General features: G+C 38.2%; 2 protein-coding genes across 5 annotated transcripts in view; one reads left to right on the top strand and one right to left on the bottom strand.

Moving 5' to 3' along the window:
• The window catches only part of LOC123698832 (transmembrane protein 214), a 196,704-nt gene that overhangs the window by 24,619 nt on the left and 151,746 nt on the right, over positions 1–20,339 (bottom strand). The gene's annotated exons all lie outside the window — the stretch shown is intronic.
• LOC123698831 (protein fem-1 homolog B) overlaps positions 1–20,339 on the top strand; it is a 48,283-nt gene that overhangs the window by 10,656 nt on the left and 17,288 nt on the right. For 2 of the 4 annotated variants that reach the window (XM_045645605.1, XM_045645606.1), the window contains 8 exons: positions 5,120–5,245; positions 13,870–14,067; positions 14,925–15,008; positions 15,092–15,187; positions 15,991–16,074; positions 16,731–16,864; positions 17,335–17,453; positions 18,303–18,434. In XM_045645605.1, the coding sequence (XP_045501561.1) occupies positions 5,120–5,245; positions 13,870–14,067; positions 14,925–15,008; positions 15,092–15,187; positions 15,991–16,074; positions 16,731–16,864; positions 17,335–17,453; positions 18,303–18,434 (973 nt within the window). Of the gene's footprint in view, positions 1–5,119; positions 5,246–13,869; positions 14,101–14,924; positions 15,009–15,091; positions 15,188–15,990; positions 16,075–16,730; positions 16,865–17,334; positions 17,454–18,302; positions 18,435–20,339 lie in introns of all 4 variants that reach the window. The other 2 variants (XM_045645604.1, XM_045645607.1) reach the window with 2 other exon arrangements.

The following is a 20,339-nucleotide window of genomic DNA, read 5'->3' on the forward strand; positions in this document are numbered from 1 at the left end:
CTTTAAATAATTTAAAAATCTTCACCACAAACTTAAACGATATTGTTCAGCATAAACTACCGAAGAAATCGGTGATCTTGTTGGCGGGTGATTTTAATCTGCCTCACATCCAATGGAAATTAGATACAAACAAAGATCTAGTCCCTATCTGCTTGTCAAATCCAATCGACAATCTGCTAATTGACACCCTTTCATTCAATAGTCTCCACCAAATAAATCCTGTCACAAACATTAATTACCGCACGCTAGATCTTATTGTCACTAACGCAAAAGACTCATCTTAAGTTATGATCAATCCATTCCCCCTTGTAAAAATTGATAATCATCACCCTCCTTTAGACATACATATAAAACTTAAAAATTACAAACCACCCAAAATTAATAAGTTTCCTAGCCTCAATTTTTCTAAGGCAGACTACAATAAAATCAAAGAGGAATTAGATAAAATACGTTGGGATAGCTATTTTGAATCTAAACAAACAGTAGACGAAACAGTTGATACATTCTATAGTATTATAACTCCCATAATAACACAATACACGCCCTTACGACCAAAAAATAACAAGAACTATCCCTTTTGGTTCAGTTGGATCTATTTCGTGATGTGGTAGGTGAACAATGAGGTGTTTTGAATAAGAATAATTCGAATAACGAATTACACACGAAAAAAGAAAATAGCTGAGGCTTCTATTGTAAGAAAAATGAGTGTAGTACAGTTAGTTACCCCACTATTTTATCCAATTTCAATTTTGTTTTAAGTTTCACGTTCTAAAGAACGTGTCACGTGAGTTACAACTCAAAAAAATATGGGCCTTAGAAAAAAAAACTTTCAGAAAATATTACACAGAATAAAGTGAGTGTTATAAAAAAGTTTTCAAGGTAAAGAAGATGCCATCGCAAATGCGTTCGCAAGCGCGTTCGCAAGCGCGTTCGCAAGCGCGTTCGCAAGCGCATTGCAAGCGCGTTCGCAAGCGCGTTCGCAAGCGCGTTCGCAAGAGCGTTCGCATGCGCGTACGCAGGCGCGTTCGCAAGCGCGTTCGCAGGCGCGTTCGTAAGCGCGTTCGCAAGCGCGTTCGCAAGCGCGTTCGCAAGCGCGTTCGCAAGCGCGTTCGCAAGCGCGTTCGCAAGCGCGTTCGCAAGCGCGTTCGCAAGCGCGTTCGCAAGCGCGTTCGCAAGCGCGTTCGCAAGCGCGTTCGCAAGCGCGTTCGCAAGCGCGTTCGCATGCGCGTTCGCAGGCGCGTTCGCAGGCGCGTTCGTAGGCGCGTTCGCAGGCGCGTTCGCAGGCGCGTTCGCAGGCGCGTTCGCAGGCGCGTTCGCAGGCGCGTTCGCAAGCGCGTTCGCAAGCGCGTTCGCAAGCGCGTTCGCAAGCGCGTTCGCAAGCGCGTTCGCAAGGGCGTTCGTAGGCGCGTTCGCAGGCGCGTTCGCAGGCGCGTTCGCAGGCGCGTTCGCAGGCGCGTTCGCAGGCGCGTTCGGAGGCGCGTTCGCAGGCGCGTTCGCAGGCGCGTTCGCAGGCGCGTTCGCAGGCGCGTTCGCAGGCGCGTTCGCAGGCGCGTTCGCAGGCGCGTTCGCAGGCGCGTTCGCAGGCGCGTTCGCAGGCGCGTTCGCAGGCGCGTTCGCAGGCGCGTTCGCAGGCGCGTTCGCAGGCGCGTTCGCAGGCGCGTTCGCAGGCGCGTTCGCAGGCGCGTTCGCAGGCGCGTTCGCAGGCGCGTTCGCAGGCGCGTTCGCAGGCGCGTTCGCAGGCGCGTTCGCGGGCGCGTTCGCGGGCGCGTTCGCGGGCGCGTTCGCAAGCGCGTTCGCAAGCGCGTTCGCAAGCGCGTTCGCAAGCGCGTTCGCAAGCGCGTTCGCAGGCGCGTTCGCAGGCGCGTTCGCAGGCGCGTTCGCAGGCGCGTTCGCAGGCGCGTTCGCAGGCGCGTTCGCAGGCGCGTTCGCAGGCGCGTTCGCAGGCGCGTTCGCAGGCGCGTTCGCAGGCGCGTTCGCAGGCGCGTTCGCAGGCGCGTTCGCAGGCGCGTTCGCAGGCGCGTTCGCAGGCGCGTTCGCAGGCGCGTTCGCAGGCGCGTTCGCAGGCGCGTTCGCAGGCGCGTTCGCAGGCGCGTTCGCGCAGGCGCGTTCGCAGGCGCGTTCGCAGGCGCGTTCGCAGGCGCGTTCGCAGGCGCGTTCGCAGGCGCGTTCGCAGGCGCGTTCGCAGGCGCGTTCGCAGGCGCGTTCGCAGGCGCGTTCGCAGGCGCGTTCGCAAGCGCGTTCGCAAATGCCTACGCAAATGCCTTCGCAAATGCCCTTGCAAATGCCCTCGCAAATGCCCTCGCAAATGCCTTCGCAAATGCCCTCGCAAATGCCTTCGCAAATGCCCTCGCAAATGCCTTCGCAAATGCCCTCGCAAATGCCTTCGCAAATGCCCTCGCAAATGCCTTCGCAAATGCCTTCGCAAATGCCTTCGCAAATGCCTTCGCAAATGTGCCGTGCCACCGGCATTTGAGGTTCGAAGACCTGGATATGTCTTTGGGTACATACAGTTGCTAGTTACATATTATTTTTTTATTGTTGCCCCACCTTGAGCCCATGGCTAGCTACGCCCATGACTGTAAACTGTAAAGCAAAAAACCGGCCAAGTGCGAGTCGGACTCGCGCTCCGAACCTATTTTTTATATTGTTGTAACTTTGAAAATATATGTTTCTAGCAATTTTTTATTTATCTGTGTTATAAGACGTTACTTTTACCAAATTTAGAGGCTCTGTGTTCATGAGAAGTACCCTGTAGGTTTAGAGTCCCATGCGAATGTCGAAATTTTCGAAAATTTACAGCATTTACGACTGTATCTTTTGATGCGTTGGCTTGTGAGTTTGACTTTTTTACAGCATCAAGGGACCGAAGACTTGAGTATTCGATATAAATTTCAGCTTGATACCAAAAACAAAAACATGACAGGATCAATATATTATGAAACCTTAGATCATTAAGTAATGAAATAGCATTTCAAATTCACGACAAATCTAATGAAAATATTTCAGTAGCCTATTTTTTGTCATTTTTGAAGCCTAATTTTTTTTGGTAATACATCCGTAGGAAACTTATAGCATCTAAGGTTAGACAACCAATCAGAGCCACGCTTGAGGCGTGGCACGAAAATTCGCGATGCACGTGAGTCTGACGTTGCAGCAAAATATAAATAATACTTTATATTTTAATATTTTGGTCGGAACCGGGAGAACCGGGTTTCAAGCTATTCAGACCCGGTTCTCAAGATCTTCAAAAAACCCGGGTTTACCCGGGTTTTTCGGAACCGGGTAAACCCGGGTGCATGCCCTATACTTAGCCATCTGTTCATATGAACAATAATCCCGGTATATAAATATGGTCTCAGATTTTCATCCGTTAACATGATGAGGAATCAATATGTAAACTGGAGATTTTTTTTATTTAATTGATTAAAAAAAAACACAAAAAAATTATTGTAAAAATTTGTTGTAATCTATAATGGAATCGATAGAACCATCAATATAATTTAATGTTTGAAGATGATTTTATGCAAATGCTGGCCGCGGCTCAGGTTTTGATGGCCCATTCGAAGGCCCAATTTCGGCACACTCTCTACAACATATCGGCCGGTATATCACGAAAAAATGCTTCAATATTGGCTCCCAGTGCGTCAATCGTTGCTGGTTTATCCCTGTAGGCATAAAAAATAGTCCAAAGGCGTTTGATTACACGATATAGGCGGCCAATCGACGGGCCCAAAACGTGAGATAAAATGTTCGCCGAAGGCGGCTCTCAATTGGGCTATTGTTTCGCGTGCCGTGTGGCATGTGGCACCGTCTTTTTGAAATCAAATGTGAGGCATGTCCAATTCTTCAATTTTGCCTTGCCTTCCTCGATAAATGGGCTATCTAACACCGAAATAATATTTGAAATCGGACCAGTTGTTCTCGAGATTATCAATTAATCAATCAATCAATCAGTCAGTCAGTCAGTCAGTCAGTCAGTCAGTCAGTCAGTCAGTCAGTCAGCCAGTCAATCAATCAATCTATCAATCAATCAATCAATCAGTCAGTCAGTCAGTTAGTCAGTTAGTCAGTCAGCCAGTCAGTCAGTCAGTCAGTCAGTCAATCAATCAAATTTGTATTGTATTAATCATTCCATCATTTTGTCTGTTGATCGATCGATCGATCAATCAATCAATCAATCAATCAATCGATCAATCAATCAATCAATCAATCAATCAATCAATCAATCAATCAATCAATCAATCAATCAATCAATCAATCAATCAATCAATCAATCAATCAATCAATCAATCAATCAATCAATCAATCAATCAATCAATCAATCAATCAATCAATCAATCAATCAATCAATCAATCAATCAATCAATCAATCAATCAATCAATCAATCAATCAATCAATCAATCAATCAATCAATCAATCAATCAATCAATCAATCAATCAATCAATCAATCAATCAATCAATCAATCAATCAATCAATCAATCAATCAATCAATCAATCAATCAATCAATCAATCAATCAATCAATCAATCAATCAATCAATCAATCAATCAATCAATCAATCAATCAATCAATCAATCAATCAATCAATCAATCATTCAATCATTCAATCATTCAATCATTCAATCATTCAATCATTCAATCATTCAATCATTCAATCATTCAATCATTCAATCATTCAATCATTCAATCATTCAATCATTCAATCATTCAATCATTCAATCATTCAATCATTCAATCATTCAATCATTCAATCATTCAATCATTCAATCATTCAATCATTCAATCATTCAATCATTCAATCATTCAATCATTCAATCATTCAATCATTCAATCATTCAATCATTCAATCATTCAATCATTCAATCATTCAATCATTCAATCATTCAATCATTCAATCATTCAATCATTCAATCATTCAATCATTCAATCATTCAATCATTCAATCATTCAATCATTCAATCATTCAATCATTCAATCATTCAATCATTCAATCATTCAATCATTCAATCATTCAATCATTCAATCATTCAATCATTCAATCATTCAATCAATCAATCATTAATCATTTTATCTGTAGGTATTCTGTATTTGCTAAATTCATACATATTCATCACAGATGGCGTATCAATATCTACACAGAGCAATGACGATGAGGTACGACACCAGATATGGTTTATTGTTGAAAAAACCGGCCGATCCCATACCGGCTTACGATAATTGGAGAGAAAGCACTACGCTGGAGGTATGTGTTTCATTTTAGTTAAAAAAAAAGTATCCATTTAAGTTTCACAGGACCCTCGCCTCACTAATCCTCGGTTTGTTCACAAGTGTCCTCGAAAAAATTGACATTACAAAATTTTAAGCTACTCAAAATTAGATCAAAGTAACAATACCTGAATTTTTGCTTTTTGAAAATATTGAGGTTTTCATTCATCTTTTTGAATTATAATCGTCTTTGCTAAAATGTCGTAAGCGCTAATAGACTTAATTCATATGGTAGACTCTTAGATTAAGGATTGGTCTCCGCGCGCGCTACGACTAGATACCGCCGGCGTACTCGAAAAATGCGGCAACTAAAAGTACGCCGAAATCGGCGTACCCGAGCCAGTCGTGTCACAAGCATTGTGTGGAGAGGGCGTACCGATAGTTTCTAAAGATTTTGGACAAAACCTGAAGTAAAATGCCTGTTTGTGCCATAAAACTGTTTAAAAAAAATACAACAAATAATAAGAAAGACACTGGGATCACGTACCATCAGGAATAATCGTATTATTCGATATTTCACCTGTACTTTAAAAATGTTGTTTACGAAAATACGACGCCATTTAGTGTTGCCGTACTGCATATCCCAAAAACACACTTTTAATTTGAACTTATTTTATTCATGTTTTTTTTTTCAATAGATACTATTACTAACGCATATTATAAAAAAAATGATAATAACAATAATTTATTTCTGTTTAACCTTGTTTAACTGACTCATATAATATATATGTTATTTTTTTTATTACCGCTTTTTTACTTTTAAAAAACCTTTGTGATAGTATAGTGGCATCGCAAGTGGATTTGAGTCACATGTTCATGGGTTCGATTCCCGGCAAGGCCAAAATGAAATAAAAATATTTTTCAAACTTCTTTCCAAGATAGCCCATTTCCCATTTATGGGGTAAAATTTATGTAGCTGGCAGTACAATTCTTCACACACACTATAGCGTCCTTACAAATTGCCTTACACACACTGCAGAACAGAGTTGCCGCACTCACGGAGCTATTGTTTTTAGGTGTCCGAGCGGTATCTAGTCGTAGCGCGCGCGCGGAGACCAATCCTTAATCTAAGGGTAGACTGTATTTTATCCTGTACTTGTTAAGATTTAAAAAATACATGCTATAAAAATACTATGTGTACTAACATTACTGTAAATGTCATAGCATTAGAGATTTATGTCGAGCCAATTTAATAGGCAACTTTTGACTTGACGTCTATCAATTTTATTTTCGAAGTGGTAACCTGCTTAAACACATTGATTAAAGTGAATTAATCGATACGGACTTGAAACATTTGTCAATCGAACTTGAAACACATGTAAATTTTAAAATTCATCAGGCGAATCCCTGTTCCAGTAATATACTTTCTTTCGTAAAGGAGAATGACCACGGGTGGTATCGGTAAAATTTGAGTTGTGCCACGTATTCGTGATATTGTTAATTCCTATTTGTATTTATAATGATCATATGTATCACTATTAAGTCTTAATTATACCGGATAAATTGAAATAATATTAAAAGTTTGTGTTTTGAAACATGTATGACCACGTATGGAATCGGTAAAATACTAATTGTGTCACGTGTTCGTGATATTGTTAATTCCTATTTGTATTTATAATGATCATATTTATCACTATTAAGTCGTAATTATACCAAATAAATAGAAATAAAAGTAAAAGTTTTTGTTTTGACACATAGGGTGGTGGCACCAATTATCGGCCATGTCAACTTTTTTTGAACTTTGACTGGATGTAATTTTTACAATAATAGCTTTGTCTATATTACAGTGCCCTTTTTGGGTAGAGTGATAATGAAACTCCATTACTACATTTGAAAAATTACGAATCCATTGTTACTTTTTTAAATATAGAATTTTTATTTCGAATATGCCGATTTCCCTCAATATCGGCCACTAACACCCTAATATCTGCCATCTGTGCCCCTAATATCGGCATACTTTTTCTAAGGAGAAGTTAGATCAATTAAACTAGGTAAACTCGGTAACATTTTTTATTATCAATTATTGAGATACAAATCACTTTTTTAACTTATCATAATTAGTCTTTTCGTTACATTGCAGTCTTAAAAATTAAAAATAATGTTATTAAAAAACTAAAGATCACAATAATTCAGTATTCTTAAAAAAATAAAGGAACTCCAAAAACAAATTACTATAGCTAAATAAAAATTAACAAATTAATAAAGTTAACAGAAAACTTAACGTCATAATCTTCAATTTAAATAAAGTAAACAATGATGGCATGTCCAATCTTCTTTAGCCACATCCATATAATTTCGCCCACGATGAACTGTACACTTTAAGTGGAACCATTTGGGACATATGTCACACCCAATATTTTTGTCTGCATCTTCTTCGACATCACTTATTAGTTCTTCTTCACAGCCAGCACAATGAATTTTCTCCTTTTCCATATCTCTTTTGTCTTGAGAATGTAAATCAGTCGTTTCAGTTTTGCGATTGCTGTCCTTTAATAGTCTCTTCTTTACTACTTTTGTTTTCTTTGGCTGTACTCTCTTTTTTATACTCTTTTCCAGTTTCTTTCTTTCTCTCTCCACTTTATTCTTTGCAATTCTTTGTTTTCTTTCCTCTCGTTGTTTCAAAATATTTTCCTTTTTATCGTCTTTCTCCTTAATGTACTGTCTCCAGGTTTCAGATGAAATAGCCAACGGCATTTTTTCTTCTTTAGATTTGATTTTGGTGCGAAAATCCAGGGCTTTCGGAGCATACAAATGTTTTCTTAATGCTGGCGATACCACATACCTAGAAGTTGGCGTGGATCTTTTAGAATTTGGACGACTGCAAGCTGGGGAAGATATTATTTCGGCTATTGGTGATGCCGGTAGAGAAAAGTCAAAGTCTGATGCAATATCAATATTATTCAGGGCATTAATACATGTCATTGGTGATTCAGCATTCAAATGATCAATCTTTGACTCACGAGTTTCACAAAATTCATTCAAAGTATGAACATCGTCGTTCTTACCAGGTATTTCAGAAGTAATAGTAATATTTAGACCTGGGATATCCGGAGTACTTGACCTTTCATTATTTTGGTTTGTTTCCATAGCAAGCGGAATGTCATCATCATTCATAGGTATGACGATCACACTTTGGTCCTCATTCAATAATGTTTTCACATCCGTGTTTTCCAAAATAGAAATTGAAGTCTGACTATTGTTGGAATCTTCTAAATGGCATGTTTTAACAGGTGACATGCAGGAATCAGTATATTCTTGTAAACTTTGGTCTTTCGATACGATATAGTACATGCCTTCAGGTATATTTTTGAGACTGTCGTTTTCAATAAGATTAATCTCTTCCTCTTCGTGCGTTGTGATTTTTGTCGTCTTAGCCTTTTTTATTGTCAATTCCGTGTCTCCAATTTTATCATAACAATTGTCCATTTTTTGTTTCAGATTAGAGCTAGTAGTAAATTTTCTGTGTAGGCTTTCTCTCTCTCCCGCGATCGTTTCTTCAATACGAGTTAAATCTATCCCTGATTCTTTAAGCTGTTTTTCGTACATTCTTAATACTTTTAACGTTGTTTTTATGTCACTTTCAGATACTGTGTCTTCTTCGTTTGAGCATACTTCATTTTGTTGCAATAATGATTCCTGAATATTTTTTATACATTTAGTATAGTCGACTGAATCGGGATTGAAAGGGTATAAACCACATTTTCGGAAGCCATTTGTTATAGTGTCTGCCGTAATTTCTTTTAAGGTTTGTTCCAGCAAGGGGCAGAAAGTTAATTTTGACAACTTTTTATGTGAGTTATCTTCATCATCTAACCAATTTTTAACTGTTTTTCGCCATTGAACTTTGAGTGGCCTAAAAACACTAACATCGGCCGGTTGCATAATGTGTGTAGTATTGGGGGGCAATGCATATAAAATTATGCCGTTATCGTCGCAAAATTTGCTCAGGTGCGGGGTTAAATGAGACTTGTGTCCATCAACTAGAAAAAGAATTGGCTTGGAAATGTTATTAGAAATCACCCAATCATTAAAACCATTTGCAACATATTCATAGAATAAACCACTTCTCATCCACCCACTATCTGATAAACCAATAAACCAGGAGGATGGTGTGCTATTAATGATTTCTTTTGGTGGTCTACGGATGTAAGGAAAAACAACCATGGGAGGCAAAGATTCTCCTGCTGCAGATATGACTAGCAAAACAGTTATTGTTTCTTTTTCACTGCCTTTTGCAACTTCATAAATGTTCTTCCATCCTTTAGGCCCTATAACTTTTCCTGTCTTCGGGCAAATACTAAAGCTTGTCTCATCTCCATTAAATATTCTCCGTGGATCTTGTAATATGTCTTCGTGTCCGATTGATTTTAAATGTTCTTGTAAGTCATTAAACCACTTTCTGATATATTCTTCTGTAACTACAGCCCTGGCCAGCGTAATAGCTTCAGGAGCCCTTTCATTAAGAATTGGGTGTCTTTTTAAAAACAACGAATACCACTTTTTTCCTGGTTTTCCATTTTTAAACGGATTGGGTCTTTTATCCTCTTTTATTATATTTTTAACGGCGTTTATCACGTTGCTGCGTGTTCTAGGAAAACCGCAGATAGCCATCCGTATCAACCATTGAACAATTTCTTCTTCTTCATTTTGGTTTAAGACGGTATCTCTACCAACTGTGCAATCTGTGTCTATCCTTCCATGAAGTCTATCTTGTAAAGTGGTCCTCGGAATGTCGTATTGTCGAGATGCTTCTCTGATGCTCATAATTTGATTTTTGACGGCATTCACTGCCTCTATTATTTTACTACGGTCATATTGCACACGTTTTCCTTTTTGTTGATCTTTTGCGAGTTTTGATTGAGTCGGCATGATTCTGGCATAGCTACCTATTAACAAAAATTAAATTACACCATGTACTTCCCTGTTTATTGTAAAGTCGGTAGTAGAAAAGTAGGTACCCATTACTAAGGTGGCCGTTATTACGCATCGTATTGCTTTATATCGGCCGTAGCTAATAAAAATCGTTTTTAGGCGGCCGACTTTAGGATCTACTGATCAAACGGAGCTGTTATTTCATTTCTAACCTTATTAATGTTACTGCTAACATATAAAATAGCTAAAAATGTTATTTAAAGATTTCATGCATTACCCCAATATCGACCACCCGGCCGATATTGAGATTTATCAATAAATACAGATCCCTAATCTCGGCCCCGCAATTACTTAATTAAAAAGACAAATAAATGTAAAAACACACTATCTTATCGATAATTTGACTTCTTTTCTTTAAGAACAAATAAAATAAAATACTTTAGGTTTGTTTAATTCCATTAAAATACTTACCAACGCAAAGCGTCGACTCGGGGATTTGACTCGGAAATGCCGCCAAACTACGCACGTCCGTACCTGCGCGTGCTCTACGGCCAACTGAATGTTGAACAGTTGAGGTACCAGCACCGAAATTTGGGAGGTTTTTCGTATGTATATAGAGTCACATTTTGCATAAAAACTTTTATGATTTAAGATCGATATTTATAGTTATATTCCATTTTCTCGAAAAGGCCGATATTAGGAGCAGGCCGATAATAGGAGACTCCACCCTATATCTATCTCTCTTGCAAGCGTCCTGCGTCTTATGTCATAGTTTCTATTTGAAATGAATCTTGAATGAATGTGTTCGACGCAATGTTCGACGTAATTTATTTTGAAATAGGTAATGTTTATTACGATTTCCTTTTCACATTTGTCTTGTAAATTAAAATATTACCTATGTAGTAAATGTAAAACTTAACGTTCATCGTTAGTTTAAACTCGATAAAGTATTTTTTTGAAGTGTTGAATAAAACCATGGACGAATATATAAAACTATTGTTTTATTTTTATTGTCGCGAACTGCGGCTTATTTACATAAAAACTTTAATCGTTTCTAAAAGTACTAACATCAAGCTTTAAATTGAGCTATATTTCATCTTGACACAATAAGTTTGATTGCGATACCAAGTGCCATAGTCACTTGGGCAATCTCCTTTAAGGAGCAAAATAAGACAAGTATAATAAAAATAAATAAAAAAATAATACATAATTAAAAAAAAAACACAACGCATTTATTTATGATGATTTTTATTCACAAGTAATCAATGCATTCGATTCTAGATGTCAGATTTCGATTTTTAGAGTAACGTCTCTGGTATTTAAAAAGAAAAAAGGTTTATTGACACAAAATTGTAGCGACGTCAGTTCTTTAAATCAGAAATTGTTTATTATGTTTAGAATGGTTTATCAGTAAAATCAAATCTTAAACTTACTTGTATCGGTCATTATTATTATAAATATGTAATCGTAATTGAAAAAAAATAAGCAAATGTGCAGTTCTAACAAAACGAAATATCATGTTATTCTATGTCGTCGTTACTAGGTTTCGTTGTTGAATTTTGTTGAACTATCAAATGTTGTCTATTAAAATGGCTCTACTATAGGACTTTTTTGTATCTAGTCAAATTGTTGCAGGCACATTTTTATTCTACCGTATTAGTCCATTGAATAAAAAGTTCTAGAGTGCGTGAGTTAGTAACGTAAGATGTTTCTTCGGAAACATGTCAAGAGTCCCTAGCTAATAAACATACTAAAACCCCGGGACACTCGGAGGAGCCCCGGAGTGGGGGGAGGGGGGAAAAGGTCCATTTTTTTCATTTTTCGCTTAAATCTCAAAAACGGTACATGTTAGAGAAAAACTTTCAAGGAAAAGTTGAAAGGCCATAAAATTATCTACAAGTTGTACTCAAATCATTTTTTCCTATATCCTACCGTTTCTGAGTTACACGCAGTAAAAAATGATTTTGGCTCAAACAATTTCCCCATACGATCAAAAAATATTTCTTTCTTCCAAAAAAACTCAAATGTGCAACTTGTGACCGGTACTGATAGATTGCTCTTAATTAGGTCTATAATTGGTAAAATAAACACATTCCTCCATAGAAGCCTTTAGGAGGAATCGATTGTCAAAATATTATATTAGGGTAGTTTGAGTTACTGAACTTGATCTTTTTATTTTTTTCTTCCAAAAAACTCAAAAGTGCAACTTGTGACCGGTACGGATAGATTGCTCATAATTAGGTCTATCATTGATAAAAATACCAGAATCCACCACGGAGGCCTTTACGGGGAATTAAATTTTATTAGGGTAGTTACGATACTTGAACTTTTTATTTTTTTTTCTTCCAAAAAACTCAAATGTGCAACTTATGACCGGTACTGATGGATTGCTCTTAATTAGGTCTATGATTGGTAAAATAAACACATTCCTCCATGGAAGCCTTTAGGAGGAATCGATTGTCAAAATATTATATTAGGGTAGTTTGAGTTACTGAACTTGATCTTTTTATTTTTTTTCTTCCAAAAAACTCAAATGTGCAACTTGTGACCGGTATTGATGGATTGCTCTTATTTAGGTCTGTAATTGGTAAAATAAACACATTCCTCCATGGAAGCCTTTAGGAGGAATCGATTGTCAAAATATTATATTAGGGTAATTTGAGTTACTGAACTTGATCTTTTTATTTTTTTCTTCCAAAAAACTCAAAAGTGCAACTTGTGACCGGTACAGATGGATTGCTCATAATTAGGTCTATCATTGATAAAAATACCAGATTCCACCACGGAGGCCTTTACGGGGAATTAAATTTTATTAGGGTAGTTACGATACTTGAACTTTTTATTTTTTTTCTTCCAAAAAACTCAAATGTGCAACTTGTGACCGGTACTGATAGATTGCTCTTAATTAGGTCTATGATTGGTAAAATAAACACATTCCTCCATGGAAGCCTTTAGGAGGAATCGATTGTCAAAATATTATATTAGGGTAGTTTGAGTTACTGAACTTGACCTTTTTTTTCTTCCAAAATACTCAAAAGTGCAACTTGTGACCAGTACAGATAGATTGCTCATAATTAGGTCTATCATTGATAAAAAAAAACAGATTCCACCATGGAGGCGTTTAGGAGGTATTGAATTTATTATAGTTAGGTAAAATAAAAAGCTTTCGAATTTTTCACATTTCATGGGATGTAGCTCGAAAACGGCTGCGAATAGAAAAAAATGATGTAGGTACAACTTGTAGATAATTTTATGGCCTTTCAACTTTTCCTTGAAAGTTTTTCTCTAACATGTGCCGTTTGGGTGTTTCTCTAACATTGGTATGGGGATATTTTGATACCCGAGGAAGGACATAGGCTACTTTTTATCCCGGGAAAATGACACAATCCCGGAAATCCCACGGGAGCGGGAACTATGCGGGTTTTTCTTTGACTGCGCGGGCGAAGCCGCGGGCGGAAACCTAGTGGACTATATGTATGACATCATGAAATCATTTTTCGATTTATTTTATTTTTTGTTTACTACATAGGGGGCGAAGCCGGGGGCGGAAAGCAAAATAAATATGTTGTTATTTGTAAAATATAAGATATTTTCTGTGGTTACAATTATGGCAAAATGAAGAAATGATTTTTTTCTCTGTCTTATTGAAAAAAAAAAAAAAAATATACCGGCCAAATTGTGACCCCCTTTATTTGAAGTCGGTTAAAAATGAAACGTCACGTCGTGCAGGAGGTGGAGCGCTTGCACGGCAACGGGCACGCGCTGCACATGGAGGGGCTGGCGGTGCGCGAGCGCATCCTGGGCGCGGCGTGCCCCGACCTGCCGCACCCGGTCGTGTTCCGCGGCGCCGTGTTCGCGGACGAGGCGCGCTTCGACCGCTGCCTCGCGCTCTGGCGGCACGCGCTCATGCTGCGGCACCTCAACGCGGTGAGATCCTATGGGAAATTTCAGACAAGCAAGGTTCGATAGCTGCTTCACGCGCTCGCGTTGCGCCACCCCAACGCGGTGAGTGTGTGCACTGTGCAGCAGGTGGAGCCTGCACGCAACGGGCACGCGCTGCACGTGGAGGGGCCACACCACCACGCCTCAATGCGGTGAGATTGTGTGGTCATTTGTTTCGGACAAAGTGTTTTGATTGGTTCGTGACGCTCTGACATCGCAATGCGGTGATATTCGTATTCATTTGTTCCTGGGTAGGAAATATAGGATGAGGCGTGTTTCGATTGGTGCGTGGCGCTGTGGCGTCAAGCTGCGGAACCTGAACGCGGTTAGATTCGTATAATAAGTAAAGATCTGGGGATATGCAAGCGCGCTCCGTCTTAGACCACGCTTACCAGCAGGCGAGTTCGTGGTCAAGCGCTCCCCTATTGACCAGAAAAAAAATTTCACTCCTATGTGTGAATTTGTTTCGGACAAAGCGTGTTCCGATTGCTGCCTCGCGCTTTGGCGGTACGCGCTCATGCTGCGACGCTTTAACGCGGTGAGATTTTTTTTTCCATTCAAATTCCATCCGACCCTCAACTCATATTTCCATTTATCTATCTATACGTTTTTTCATACGATGTACTATAAACAACTGTCTATTAAAATGTCGCCAAAATGTCCGACATTGTGTAAACATTCAATAAAATTAACACCTTATGTCGTGACATTAATGTTCAAAGTTCATTGTATACGCTTATAAAACGTTACGTCACCTTTACGTCGGTAAATTTTATTACGCATTTGTTATTCTTCATATTTGTTGTTGAAATGTTTAAACTATTTCATTGATTTTGTTTCAGGTGTCAGTCGTAAAAGATCTCTTAAGGTTCGCCCAAGTGTTTTCACAAATGATACATATTGGTATCGAATTACCGTTAAATCAGGTAACTTTATTTTACTAAAAATAATAAAAAAAATTTTTTTCTTTAATATTGATGCTATTTCAAATTATTTATATTATGTGCAGGTATGTTACGTATTGGAAGCATGTGCGGAGGAATTAAGAAGGGGAACTAAGAGACTCGAAAAGCCGCAAGCGAACCACGACCCTGAGGCCTTGATAGTACGGTTCCTTTTTATTTGTAAAAATTAATGTTTTTAATTACGATATATAAATACAAAAAACCTTATGGTCTAAGATCCGAATATAAGTCGAATTGCAACGGCGTGATAATAGAATGAGACCAATTTTATAATAAATTTAGTGTATTAAAAAATGTATTAAAAATGGGTTGACTGGGAAAATCCTGGACAGGATATTTTTTATTAATTATTAAAAAATCTTTTATTTTCATTTTTTATTAAGTGCAGTTTCGAGATAATAAAACAAATTTTGTAATAAAACAGCGCTGACATAATTTTTTTTCATCATCCTATCAAGTGAAAGTAACTGGTACCGACATACCTGTTTGTTTATACCTGCCAACCTAGCCGTTTGTCCCGGTAAATATTAGAAAACGACTATGACTGCACATTCTGTAGGTTTCATACTTTAAGTGTATTATAATTTTTTTTTTATTATGTTGATACTGCAATTAATTAAATTTTTTTTTTTTTAATTCATTAAAAATGTCCTGTCCAGGATTTTCCCAGTCAACCCATTTTTAATACATTTTTTAATACACTAAATTTATTATAAAATTGGTCTCATTCTATGATCACGCCGTTGCATTTCGACTTATATTCGGATCTTAGACCATTATTGACCGGTAAAATTAGTCAATAAGGTTAAGGGTTTTGACTGTAACATATATATCTCTTTAGTATATTTTTAATTTTAGTTATATTCTATTTTGGACAAAAAATATATTTGTAGTAGATATTAATAAAATTATAACTTGTATTTTAGTGTGAAATTTGTTTCAGGAGGAGTACGAGAGCAATGTGCGAACCGCGCTATATTTGGTTGCCGTGGCCGCGAGGCTTTTGGAAAATCCTAATAATGATGAGGTAAATACATAATGTAATTAATAATTATGTTTTGTGAGGGTAGGAATGAGAAGAGAGAGCATTAGCATACTTATAAAGCATAGAGTTAAATTGTTTAGTTTGATTTGATTTCAAGAGAAGAAAAAAGGACAATTTCTGCCAGAATACCGATGTTTCGTGGTTGGAATAAATATATTGTTGGTCAGTATGGATGTTTAGTTTCTATAACTTTTTTGTCACATTCGATTAGAAAGTTTAAAAAACCTTATTAATATTAAAAAAACCAAAAAAAAACTTGAAAGTTTATGATTGCATCATTAATGTTAATTTTATATTATGTAATGCCTCCTCCACACTACTCGCGAAGTTCCTCGGCGAAGTACTCGGCCGAAGTTGACTGAAGTCCGCGGTGCTACACTACACACTCGTTCAACTTCGCGAGGAGCGCATACGTTCATATTCAGAATGAACTTCAGGTAACTTCGTGCCCTTTGACTCGGGCGCAAAAACCGACAACAAACGGAAGTCGGCCGAGGCGAGGTAAAGTTGGACGAAGTAAGCCGAAGTGCCTCTCTACACTATTCTATTCGTCTAACCTCGTTCAACTTCGCGAGTAGTGTGGAGGAGGCATAAGAAATAAATAAATGTCAATTAAAATAAGGCTGCATATCCACTAGGAGACGACGTGTGCGATACGTCGCGCGGTGTTCTCGCTGCGTACAGCGCGACTACGGTCCGGTGGGACATTGTTGCACTTGGCGGTAGACAGACGGACGCCGGTTGACGACTTTCACACGAGCGATGTGTGCCAGTAAGTACTCAGGTCTTATACACCGGACTTATAAAAAGAGTGCCGAGCACACGTGTCAGAAGTGAAACTTCTTTGGCAAGATTCAAAGATAGGTATCAATCTCGACGCCTTTTTTTAAATTTTACTCTCAACGCGCCTAAATAAGTTTCACTTCAATCTTCTCTTCGGAAAAAGAAATTCAGAACCTGTTCTCATTCGATTTTTTTTGGCATTGTTATCGAACTTTAGGCTGCGAACGGTTTTATTTTTTTTTATTTGAAAGCCGATGCATCTCATGTGGTTCCATTTCAATTTGGTTTAGTAAAATTGTGTCTATGTCGCATTGGGCATTGTCCTGATGTTTTTTTTTTAAATAAATAAATAGTTTCGACGACTACATACGAAAATTTTTAATTTCAATCTTTTTCAAAAAAAAAAAAAAAAACGTTAAAAGTACTTTTTTTAATTTTTTTTTCTATATCTTGCTTCAGATTTCCCTGCACAAGGACAACAAGGTTGCTACTAGATTGCGGGGTCGATGTCGACGCGGCAGATGATTCGAGAAGGACAGCGCTGCATGTAGCTTTATTGTCCTATCAGCTTATGCCGGGTGAGTTCTCTTTATAATATTTAGGTGGAGGTTATTTAATTATTTGTTTATTTTTCTTAGGTATTAATTACTAACTTCATCATGATTTTTTGTGAGTGTCATGTTATATGATAAAAAGTTGATCGGATCTGTATTAAATTTGGCACACAGGTGCATTAATCTCGATAGGAGCATGTACTCACATACATAGGTTCATCGCGACTGGAGTCGCGGTGAAAATTTATGTTATTCAAATCGAGTACTATTAAAGTATAGCAATCATTTTATTAAATTTACACCCTGCGCTATGCGGGTGCGTGTGAGATTCGATTGTTGTATGCGTTGATTTGTGTGGATTTTGTGTTGTTTATCAATCTGTATATGAGTGTTGTGTAATGATTTGCTTGCAATGACCCTCTGTAGCGGCAACAGTGTCGTGGCACGCAGAGGCTAAGTATAAATGTGCAGTGTTGTGTCTAGACGAGCGCGAGGCGTGGAGCGAGTCGCTGTGCGGGTGCGTGTGAGATTCGATTGTTGTATGCGTTGATTTGTGTGGATTTCCAGTTATTTAACAATCTGTATATGAGTGTTGTGTAAACATTTGCTTGCAATGACCCTCTGTAGCGGCAACAGTGTCGTGGCACGCAGAGGCTAAGTATAAATGTGCAGTGTTGTGTCTAGACGAGCGCGAGGCGTGGAGCGAGTCGCTGTGCGGGTGCGTGTGAGATTCGATTGTTGTATGCGTTGATTTGTGTGGATTTCCAGTTATTTAACAATCTGTATATGAGTGTTGTGTAAACATTTGCTTGCAATGACCCTCTGTAGCGGCAACAGTGTCGTGGCACGCAGAGGCTAAGTATAAATGTGCAGTGTTGTGTCTAGACGAGCGCGAGGCGTGGAGCGAGTCGCTGTGCGGGTGCGTGTGCGAGCTGCTGGCGCGGGGCGCGCACGTGGACGCGATGGACGCGGACGGGATCACGCCGCTAGTCGCCGCTATTGATGGTGAGTGCCAGTTATGTAATGTAGTAAAGTCAAGTATATAGTATACTAGCGGTCCGCCCCGGCTTCGCCCGTGGTACATATTAACGTTTTCTCTACATAAGAACCATCCTCGTACTTCAAGGAATATAATAAAAAAAGAATTATCGAAATCGGTTCAGCCGTTCTCGAGTTATGGAATTACAACGAAAAGTGGCATTGATTTTTATATATTAGATTAGATTGTGCTATACTAGACTGTAAAATGAAAAATTAAAAAAAAAATCATCCAAAAACTGAAAAGCATATTACAGTGCCACAAACTTAACTGACCCGGTGACGGTGTCACTGATGTCGATTTTAGTGTTGCCGCTAAATAGTATTTCCCCGGATGCAAGGGTAAAAATAATGTAATTGCCAATGGTGTAAATAAACATTAATAAGTAACTTTTTATTTATACAAATTACCCAATATTTCAATATGGCGGCACGTAGTTCCAGTTTTTGCCACCGGGTCAGGTAAGTTTGTGGCACTGTACTAGCATTTTTTTTACTAAAAAATAAAAATTTATAAAAAATAAAAATATATAATGTATGTAGGTACCTATATCTACATAAGGGCATTGAAACTTTCTGGCATATCAAACCCGCCGCCATTTTGATTTTTTTTCGAAATCGCGGCGCACGATTAAAGTGGTATGTATGGATAGAGGATACATAGACAAACAAAAAATGTCTAATAACATAGTACCCTAAAGCGTCACATTACCGAGATATTTGGAGGTAAATATCATATCAGTTTATTGGAAGAAAGTAGGTAGATTCATTACATAAAAACATACATACATTACATAAAAATGTAAGTAATGTAATGAATACCTACTTTCTTCCTGTAATAATAATAATCTACCTGGGAGTGATTATTTGGAGATAATATTATGCATATAGACACGTAATAAGTCTGTTATGTACCTACATATAAGATTAGAGGATGCATGGGGCCACCCAAGAAGCTGCACCTGTTAGGAATTGCGACATCGCGCACACCTGCGCTTCCAGAGAGTGTTGCGGCAATCATCGCCACCGCGACGCTGCAGCTACCCCGCCGAGGAGGACGAGCACTCTTAGTTCTAACATCGAACGGGAGGGACGTAGGTTAAGTTAGGAGTAATTTATTATGTAATTTTTTTTACAATAAATAATTTAAAGTAAATTTCGGTTTTTTTTGCGCCTTCGCGGGCCGGTCGATATAATTGGCGCAGTCTTGTGGATGATCCTCGAGAGCCGTCTCTCGGAACGCGAAACTACAAGCATCGAGAATTGCCATTCCATCGGAGGGACGACGACGGGGACCAAGAACCTACATCTATTGGCCGCCGCAACGCGAAGGGTATCCGAACATTGATACTGCAAGAAAGGCCGAAATGAAAATCCTGTAAGTACACTAATTCTCTTAGTGACTTGCCATTCCTAGATTTGTAAGTTTTCCTAGATTACCCATTCACGGGAACCGAGGAACTGTAGCGCGTAGGTTTAAAATATTAATTCATCGCGAATTAATTTTCGAATTTTACAAAATCAAATTGTAAAATTCAAATATAGATATTAGGTTGATAAAAGATTAATAAGTTTAAATATTAATTAATTACGAATTAATTAATTTTCAAATTTTGCGAATTAATTCATTTCATAATTCAGATATATTAATTAGGTAAAGATTATTATTTTTTTTATATTAGTTTAACGAAGTTAATAAATTAAATTAAATTTAATATATTTTATATTATAAGTATAGGAAATTAATCTAAAATGTCAGATTTGGATAAAATTTTTAATGCACTTAGGCTTTTGCCAGAATTCGATGGTAATGTTAACGTTTTAACAAGATTTATACATTTAAGTGACCAATTGGCTGAGGAATTTATAGAA

The sequence above is a fragment of the Colias croceus genome, chromosome 17 (assembly GCF_905220415.1).
Source record: "Colias croceus chromosome 17, ilColCroc2.1".
NCBI lineage: Eukaryota > Metazoa > Arthropoda > Insecta > Lepidoptera > Pieridae > Colias > Colias croceus.